The sequence below is a fragment of the Opisthorchis viverrini genome (genome assembly GCF_000715545.1).
Source record: "Opisthorchis viverrini unplaced genomic scaffold opera_v5_30, whole genome shotgun sequence".
NCBI classification, from domain to species: domain Eukaryota; kingdom Metazoa; phylum Platyhelminthes; class Trematoda; order Opisthorchiida; family Opisthorchiidae; genus Opisthorchis; species Opisthorchis viverrini.
The window spans coordinates 1,053,347-1,063,777 of NW_008751686.1; the positions used below are offsets into that span (position 1 = coordinate 1,053,347).

The following is a 10,431-nucleotide window of genomic DNA, read 5'->3' on the forward strand; positions in this document are numbered from 1 at the left end:
AGAACTTCGGAACATAATGGCCAAGCTGCTAAACGAGACATCTCGTGACCTGATGCAGCAGCACGATCGTGTCTGCTCGGCATTCAAACAAAATCTTGATCGTTTGCTTGCAGCAAAGGCTCATTTGGAAAATCACCTGAGAGAGGTAAGTCCAAGCTCTAAAAATGGGAGAACGAGAAAGCTGCAAGTTTCTTCCCATTATTGCTGAAATTCTGTGCTCAATCAGGCCATCTGGTTCCTAATCTGTGTCCAGCGTTCATTATTAGCCATGAGAGTTCGACTTCAAACGGTAGTGAACAGGAAGAATGATGTCAACTGGAAACATAAACATAAAAGGTTAAAGAGTTAACCCATGGTTCATTTATCTGTCAGATAAAAGTTAGAGGGTTGGTCGAGTCCTCTTAACAGACACCACTATCACAGAAAGGACTGCGCTGACTTCGTCCCACGGGCAGTACCTACTGGAGAACTACTGTTCTTTCTAGAGCTTTGAATTCACCAGTAGCAGACCGTAACCTCTAGTGCATGAACTTACATCTGGTCTTGCTCCAAGCAGTTAAGGGCTAGCCTGTCGTAGAAAAATTGTTCCAGAGGTGATACCCAGTGATCGAAAGCAGGAGTAATGTTAAATGCAAGTTGCGTGAGCTGTTGCTTGGTTGTACATTCCTTCTAGAACCAACTGTTTTTCTTTTAGTTTGCATTGAAGTATGTGCCCTTAGTTTTTGGTTTTCACAGCCAAAGCTGTCGTCCAAATTGCGACATTTTCTCCTTGTTGCTCCTGTTTTTTTCGTTCATGGTTTTCTCATGTGACCTCTGTAACCATTTCCTCTTAAACTGAGCTTGTTAGCCTTGGTAGTTACCAGAACCAGGTGGAAAGTGAGGAGAATGCCCACTAGATTATTTTGTTTGGATTGCGGTCACACAAAATCATAAAGTGTAAGTTCTTCAGACAGACCTAGGTGAATTAGGTTTGGGAAAACTATCTACCATTTCATGATGTGAAATTCCTTTGATAATTCCGAAGGTATTGATACAGGTATACGATATTACGTAGGGTAATTGTCACAACTAAACAAGCAAGCAATATTCAGTCCTTGAAATAACTGAACTACTTTCTTTTTTATTCGGAGCTGATGCACACCTAACGGATACCTTCCAACTGGGCCCAGCGTGCTTCCTAAATGCACACCTCTTTGGGGTTAAGGCTTGTAGCCCGCAACACAGATAATTTTTGGATCATATAGTGTTGTTTTTGAAAATACCTACCCTTTGAAGTTAGTTTGTGAAAGAAAAGAACTGCCAGTTTTCTACTCTGATTAGATTTTTGTGATTCCGGACGATAGTTCTAGTTAACAGAAGGGTTGTAAAGTCCTTTAATGAATACTGTTGAATGAAGATAATTCAGCTTAATTTCGTTTTTGAATTCCTATATAGACTTGCATTTTTATTTCTGTTCTTGTTTCGTATGTGCTTTGATATCAACAAAGGGGTTTGGTGAAGGGAGCTGGACCTATTTTGTCTGGCTGGGAATCTGTCTGCAGGTGACGACGAATGACTATGTGAGGTGCGCCTTAGATGGTAGCGAATACCAACTCGCTTATGAACATATCTGTGGCACTTGAGTGCACTCAGTCTTCTTTCAAACGTTACATTTGTTCATAAACTCCATTGAGTAATCATTAGCTGAACTATTTCGCTTGGGTGAAATGTATCCTAAGCAATTATCAATTGGTGACGGGCCATTGCCCCCAGTGTGCGATCCGCATAAATTTTGCGAAGTACATAACTAACCACGTGGCATTTACGACTTGTAGACTTGAAGTTTTCCTTTGAAAACGTCATCTTCGGAAATATGGATATTGGACAGGTATTTTATGAAAACCAAAACCTGTTTCTCTTGCCCTGCGCTGATAAATATTCATTTTCACTATTCTTTTCTGAAATTTCACTTCACTTTTTTGAAATTTGTCTAATTACAGACAGCGAAAGAGATAGCCTCTCAGGAGAATAACATCGCTGCACTGAAAGAAGCTATCCGCGCCAAAGATGATCCCGTGAAAGTGGCACAAACTCGGCTACATTTGCGTCAGTTTAGACCCAACCTGGAGTTATGCAAGGATCCGGCTGCTGAAAGGTGAGTATCGATCAGAACTCGGGTGCAATCCTACTTGGCCACTCACTTCACCCACAACAAATAAGCACTGATCATTTTGCAGATGCGGAAACTGGCATTATGATAATCGGTCTTTTAGGTACGCGACAGCGATGGAGTCAATAAAGTTAACTTGCCGAGCAGTTACTACACATTACTCACGCCTCAATAAATAGTGATCCAGATATTAAGGATGTGGACACCAGCGTTTGCTCACCATTTCGACCTCAGTACGGTTACTATGGCAACCATTTTCGCCATGATCTGGATACATAAGGCTTTATAGTGTGCTACATAGGCAGAATGTGTCCAGCAATGGGAACCACCGCTTTCCAACTGGACGTTTCAAATTCTCGGATAGCTAGCTGTATTGCAAACAGTAAGAGAAAGAACCATAAAGATCAAACCTGGATTCCAGCTTGTCGATTAGCCTCAGTACCCCATTGCTGACTTAATCCTTCAATTATTTGATCGACGGACAAACATATGGTCGTTTGCCAACACTAACCATACGTGAGCTGTAGCACTCTTTCGCCATGCCTCTGTACTCTGCTATGCAAAATGAGCCCCGGTCGGGAATAAGTTAGTCTTGTGTTATCTATTGATTCTGACTAATAATTCTTACAGCACTTAAAAGAGAACTTGTCATCTGAAAAGTACGTAAGGTTTTCGTGATAGATTAAACTACTACCACAACTGGATTCGTTCTTCTTGGGGCTCATCAGATGGGCGTGGTCTACAAGTTTCTACTTGAACACCGAACTGCACGCTACTGTAAAACACACTCACTTGCAAATTAAATTGACGTCATCGAGGGACCCAACTAAATCTCCTTCCAATAGGTTTTCGCAAGAGTAATGTGCGTAATGCGTAATATCAAAAAGACATGCTGCGTTACCTCGAATATCGTACCAAATGAAACCTGTGAATTACATTCATTTGAAGAAAACCGTAACCGAAAGATGCGGTTGGGTCTCTCGTTAACGCTAGTGTGATTTGCACATGCGTATTTTGTAACTTTTTTGTTTGCAGCGTCACAAGATCACATAGTGGTTGGGGCGGAAGTCGATAAAAAGTGGGCGCGGATGGAGCAGCATTCCCGGACCGAGTACTGAAAACCGGGAGAGGGCGTGAACGAATTTTACCGTCATCATATCACATCAACTTTCGTTTCTGAGTAACATTTTGGTCTGGAAGGCTTCAAATGGTAAAATTTTGTACAAACATTCATGCTTAAGAATGCATCAAAATAGAGATCACATCCCGAATTCAGGACTCTGTTCATGCCACTCGAGGTCCACTACCATCGTAAAAGAAGAGTAGTTGTCTACAGACACCACTAATGCGAATTTTATCACTCTCCACTTGGTAGTTTGATTCTGCTGCAACTTCCATTGTTTTTTACCCCTTGTTGTATTTCATTTGAAAACTGATGGTTGGACCACACCGGTATATGGGCTGTCTCATTCAACGGGGATGCAGAGACATAGCAAGGGGGACAGAATCGATTGTTTGTCTGGCTGCAAAATCCGCGTGCCCCAACCTTGACACTTGCGAAGTACTGCTTGATAAAGATGAACTTAAAATAACACAGTTTTGTGGGACGGCAGAAAATGGTTTCAGGCTAGCAATAAAACTACGGCTGAATGTAGTTTTGAACGACCATGTGGTTTCCCGAATACGTTGTATGTAGTGGAGACATTCTGGAAGTCAGGTCGAGCTATGCCGAAAAGCTGGGGATTTCACCACATGCGAAAATTACAAAAGTGATAACCTCAGAAACGTAGGCCACAAAGGAGCCAGTCCACACTATCGCACTGCTTTATATGCTACACCTTCCACTACATGCTATCAGTGGCTGAAAACCGTAGAAAAGCCTATAGAAAGTTTGGTGGCTCCTATTTCTAGTGGAATTCTCCAGCAATACACCGATTAAGGCAGTCAGCCTGCTTCTGGAAACTACGAAGCCAAGGTGTTCAACGTAGGTTGGTGAAACATTTTCCGGGGGACATTTATTAAACGTCTGTCTAATCTGACATGTTTTGTGTCGTAATTTTTGTCATATTGACCGAGAAAGTATAGAATCGAACAGAGTCTATCATTAGGCATGAATTACACAGTCCAAATGATACACCGCATCAAAGGGTCCTACCTTCATCCAGTTTCTCCAAGTTCATAAATGACCATTTCGAAGCCCTGATTTGCCTATTGTTTCTCATTTATCGTGAAATGAGAGGTTGAAGATATTTTTTTACTATTGCAGTCTTGCGTGCGAAGTTTTTTTTTAAAATTGCAGTCTTGCGTGCGAGTTAACTTGCTAACAAAGTCCCTGGACTTGCTGTTTGGCGAGCTTACAAAGTCGGAGGAGAAACTGAGAAACCTACAGGATCTCCAGATGAACCTTGAGAAGGAGATTGACATAAAGAAGGAGACAATCAGAATTGACGAAGTCCAGTGTCTACCGAGAAGGGCCCACTACCCGTCGGCTATACGTTTGCAAGGATATCCATGACGAGGTTTCACACAGATGCTATTTCGTTTAAAACGACTAATTAGATAGTATTGTTTAAGATATCTACGATCATGTACAAGCCTTCGATTAACACTATGAAGTGGTCACGCCTTCCGAGAAGCTGTTTTTTCAGTTTAAAAGAATACACGAGTATGAAGAACCTGATTGTCTATCTGAGGGGTAATTATTCACACGGGCACATCAGTGGTATGTCATACAACAAACACGGTCACTGCGAAGAACGGGCTCATGAAAATACGCCCTAATCTTCACGAATCTCATTAATACAACGCTCAATTTCCACATTTCGTACGCCCAAAACAATACTAAAAAATCGCTCAACTGTAGCACTCTTTCGGTACCTAAATGCCATAATATTAGAGGGAATCACGAGGGCTGGGATAGTCAGGTTGCCCAAGCCTAGACAGGGGAAGTCGAGAGGCAGAGGTCGGGTACGAACCACAAACCTTTCGGCCAGTAAATTCGCGCTCTAACCACTGAGCCACCTCGCCCCTACCTATCTCATAAACGGCCTCCTGTAAAAGTCACGCCTATGAGCTACGGTTAGCAACGTCGGTCTGACAGACTCAACTCTGTCACTTTCGGGCTGTAATTTCAATTCACCTTTGAAGTAAAAACAGACGATTGCTAAGATTCTACCCACTAGCTTTTACGTGGCCGTTCTTCTCGAATTGTTCCATCGAACTGGTTGGCTTATAGGCTATATTTGGTGAGCGGAGAACTGAGAAATAATACAGCTGAGATAATACAGCTAATACTATCGTCTCAAGCACTCTCAATGCTCTTCCGGAACGAACTATGTTTTCTTATGACCTCATGCTTGGTTGTGTTGGTAAGGTAACCGTACACCGGACTTACTTCAAAACAGCAATTTAATCGCACACAAGTCACCGGTGTCTTGGGTAAGCTAGTCTGCTGAATGACGGATAGGCTTCGAGAGTACATACACTCAAGCCGGGGTATTCCAAATGTGGCTGTGTGCTCCTCAGTGAGTAAAATATCCCATGATTCAGACGGAAAAGCAAATTGAATGGACGGACGAGACAACGCATTCGTTCCAAGGTGCAGTACTGCGAATCATTGCGTGCTCCAGCTAATAGGCGAATGTAATTAGGGGAAATCATTTTAACTTGAAGCAGCAGTCAGAAAATGATGGACAGTACAAACGAAGACAGAACTCGAAGGGAAATGATTTGCAGCCGAGGTGCGGGCCTTCATTCCAGGGCCATTAACTAAGAATACCATCTACATGTGTCTCCCAAAAAATTAAATCCCCTCGAGAAGCAAACGGGATGCCCCAGTGCGTTCCTTTGGTGAGCTCCCACTCGAATTCACTACGTCCGGTGGTGTCATACAAGGCTGTGTTCTACCATCATTTCGTTTGATCTGTTTAACTGATAGGTTTTTCCGAACTTCCATGCCTTGGGGGTCGAAATTCTCCTGTGGTATCCATTGACTGATGCTGAATAAGTTTGCGAAGTCGTTTTTCCTGGATGAGATCCCTTGGAAGTGCAAGTTATTCCAAATACCTGGAATAATTCGGCCACATGGATGGCGCACGTTTTAATCATGGAATTGGGAGGCACTGCTGCGAAGCTGGATGACATCAAACCGAACAACCATAATTGCATATAGGCCGGTTACAGGAGGCAGCTAGGTAGGTCGGAATTGAATGATAAAGGGGAAATCCTTTCCCGAATCAGGAAGGCCGGCGCGTCTTTCGTTAACGCGCGCGACACAAAAGCTATCGTTGGAACATCAAGATAGAGTCTAGTACCTTACGGAACAGAAAACCAGCCAAAGTTCCTCTACATCTGACCATCCAGGTTGCTTGGAATTATTCTCAGGGCTTGGTAAGAACATCAGAATGGCGACCATGATGTAGGCCGGATGGTTCCACACAGAGACGGACTGATCAAATCAGAGCAGTAAGAACATCAGAATGGCGACCATGATGTAGGCCGGATGGTTCCACACAGAGACGGACTGATCACGTGAATCAGAGCAGCCTACCTCGAACGACCCTTTCCACAAAGGGGTTTACAAGCCCCAACCGGCGAACTCAGCAGCCGCATTGACAACTACCTTCTTCCGATATCAGCACCTCGGGGTGAGACACAGAAATTGACAGACCATCCAATCACACAACCTCGCCATGCCAATACATCCCACGATACCATGACAGCCTAACCCTTCATAACATAGTACAAGCTTTGTAGTTAACAGCTGGAATGCATTGAAACAAGCGGCGATTGACTATGACCGCCAACAGACCACCTCAATGGAGTGAACTCAAGTATACTGGCTTCTTTCCAGCGGTCATGATACGTAGTAGGATAGGGCGTTCGGACATATTCTTGGCTTTAAATCTCTCTGGATAACTCCTTATCCAACAGTCTATCGCGACCGTTGGAAAGCCAATATACTTGAGCCTACCCATATAAAAGCGATCTGTAGGCAGACATAGCCAATCACCGCTTGTTTCAATCTCCCCACCGGCTGGAACTTTGCGCTCTTGGTTTACAACCAACCCCTTGCTCAACTTAAACCTCGAAGACAAGATTTCCGTCCTCATCCAGAATAAGGTTGTGCATTTTCCCCTGCTGTTGTTCAGCGGAGTATGTTCGGCGCACGACTCAATTTAAGCTACTCGTAGTATTGAGAGAGTAGTCGCTAACGAAGACATAGAAAAAGGTGTTTCGAGGAACTACTGTAAAAGGAACTGAACTTTTTCCGTAACGGTCACGAAGGGCTATCAGTGGCATGGATTATACAGCAACTGCAACAGGCTGATATGGAAAAAAGGTTTCATTGATATTCAATCACTTTTTAATTTTTAATGATCAACAGAAGCCTACCAGGTGCAGATTTGTGATTGTCAAGCACAAAAAATATGCATAATTCTGCCAATTTGAACACACATTATCAAAGTTCGGATCCAAAAATAGCAGAAAGATCAAAAAAGTAGGAATTTCAGATAGGAAACTGTCCATTGTCAGTTGGTCTGTAGTTCACTGGAAATCAATCATCGATCGGATGCTGTGAAGGGAAAATTAAGACAGGGTTAGATTTGCAAGCTAATACTGGAGCCTCTTCGAACTCAAAAAGCTGATGACTTAAAAAATCGAGTCTTCGGGTTGCGGTTTGACATAACACAACCTAACTGGAACCGACCAGCTGAACGTCAGACATTGTCCCATTCTGATGCACGTACCGATAAAAAGGGGGAATATAAACACCAAACATTTATAAGGGAACTCAGCTTCAATTAAAGAAGACATAAAAAGTAAATTGGCCGAGTTGGATGAAGAAACAAAAATGAGTTCATTTGGATTGCTACTATATAACCATCCACCATGCACATGCACACTATCGGTTGGGAATCAAGAAGGAAAGAAATAACTATCAACGTCATTATCATCGGTGGAAGCAAAACAGGTGTGAGGGCACGAGTGCTCAACTGCTTTACAACCATAGCTGTTTATTTAATCAAATCGTCCCTAATAAGAAACGACCATAAACAGGGAGTCCCGGTAGTTGTCTACCACAAAGAGGAAAATTGATTAAGGAGCACAACATTCATCCAGACAAACTGGAGACCAATCAAATCCACAAATGTGGACTGTAGTGCCATCATCTATGTAGGTACTAAGTATAACAAGGTCTAAAGACATTCCACCATACTGGCTGTGTTGCATCATTTGAAGCGGTGTGGTTCCTGGTGTGATTCTATGGACCAGCGGCCAATATACAGTGAACGCGCAAAGTTCGCGAACACGGAAGTCATTTGGAAAAGCAGCTCGAGAACAGCTGAAATGTGTTCTACTGTCTCCGTAGATGAAAAACAATATCAGATGCTGGGGGAGTGTCAAGGGCTTTTGATCGAAAAGGTCCGTTTCCAGTAAAAAAAAGTGAAACAATACGACGAGGAATATAATGACTTGGAACAGATCTTTCCAACCATATAGACCTTCCAGTGATTCAGCTGTAACACTCTTCTGGTGGCTAGCTGCTATGCCATTCAAAGGAAGCAAGAGGGCTGGGAAACTGCCATGTTGCCCAAGCTTAGACAGGGGAATCCGAGATGCACAGGTTGGGTTCGAATCACGAACCTTCCGGTCAGTAAATTAGCACTCTAACCTCTAAGCCATATCGCCTCCTAGGCCTCCCAAAGAACCCTGATATCCGAAAATAGTTGAACCAACAGGTGCTCCCACTGTGGCGTTGCCGTCGAAGTATCGTCAAATAGTTTTACTGCAAGCTACCTTGTTGCAAATTATTCAACAATATCATTCAAAACTGTTTTTGTTAACGAAGGTAAACCGACAATCAGGCATCTGAGAAACTGACCTTTTGCCGTCATGCATATGGTCAAAGGCCTTATTGATTTCGTCTAACTTGAAACGATGCGTGATAAATTCATCCACTTTCAGTTTACCGGTAAGGTAAGACGTGACCAAAGTTGGTACGGAGTCACGTGATTTCCAACCTGAAAAAATAGCGGTGTAATAAAACCTGAGATCAAGGGTCGAGGGAGTTTTGTGAGCGTATTCCGTACATGCACTCCAAGAAAAATTACATTACTACGTTCGCGCAAAGCCCTAAAGAGTTAGTACCTGGGTGGTCTACATCCACTACATTAAACGGAAAACGCTGTATGTGATTTCTAACTCTAGTTAGCCGATCAGCGCTTGGAAAAATACTCAAAAGCTATTCGAACAAAATTTCTGGTGACGGTGGAATCGCGTTTTGACAATTATGAAAATAATATCTCCAAAAAAGGCAGGCCTTTTAAGCAAGATTGCTGCCGACTGCTGATTCTGGTAAACGAGAGGTGACGAGAAGAAGACTTAGCCGATTTTCCTCCGGCGATCGCAGCAGTGGGTGTAGACAATTCAAATGTATTCATTCATCATCATCATCATCACCGACAGCATGACATCAGTGTTCAACACCGATGCTTCACTGCCTTACATCCATTTATTTGAAAGCCTTATTGAAAAGAAAAGAGTAATGGTGGGCACGGAATGGACTCACTGCTAACTTAACACAATTATTCCGAGGTGCCTACACCTCCAGACATTCACTCAGGCAGTCTGGATACGAACTGGCAACAAGAACGCCACTGACATCGGTTGGCAGCCACATCTTGTAGTGTCTCCAACCAGGCACAGTGAGGATCACGCGGTCCCCATCCTGGAAGGCGAGTAGCACCAAAAGCACCCAAGCGTTTCGTCATCTCCTTCATACTCCTCTGCCAGGTCATGGGTTGGCCACCTCTCTGTTTACACCACTCTGGATTGGGCATGGAAAACAGCACTCTCTTCGGCAAACGATGGTTCGGCATACGCAACACATGTCCCGACCAAAGCAGCTTCTGGTGCTGGACACATTCTTCAATGGAAGTACCCGTTGCACAACCGAAAACTCGCTTCCTAACTGCCTCCTTGTGGATTTGCCGACACCAACCCACACCAGCTATGGTTCTGAGACAACGATTGTCGAACACCTGAAGACGTCCCAGGTCCGCTGCTCGAGTAGGCCAAGTCTCACAGCCATACGACAAAACAGCCCGTACTGTAGCTTGATACACACGTCCCTTCAGATTCAGGGATAAACCATTCTGACGCCATAGGTGTCTCAAGTTAGCAAACGCGGCCCGAGCCTTGCAGATTCGTGCATTCACCTCATCTGTCACACTACAATCAGAACCAATACAACTTCCAAGATACGTAAAACGCTCCAC

At 43.6% G+C, this 10,431-nt stretch overlaps 1 protein-coding gene across 1 annotated transcript in view; it reads right to left on the reverse strand.

Moving 5' to 3' along the window:
• Nucleotides 1-9,768: 9,768 nt before the first annotated feature.
• T265_02455 (hypothetical protein) overlaps nucleotides 9,769-10,431 on the reverse strand; it is a gene marked incomplete at both ends in the record, with an annotated part of 8,377 nt that continues 7,714 nt past the window's right edge. The window contains one exon of the mRNA XM_009166704.1: nucleotides 9,769-10,384. Within this exon, the coding sequence (XP_009164968.1) occupies nucleotides 9,769-10,384 (616 nt within the window). The remainder of the gene's footprint in view (nucleotides 10,385-10,431) is intronic.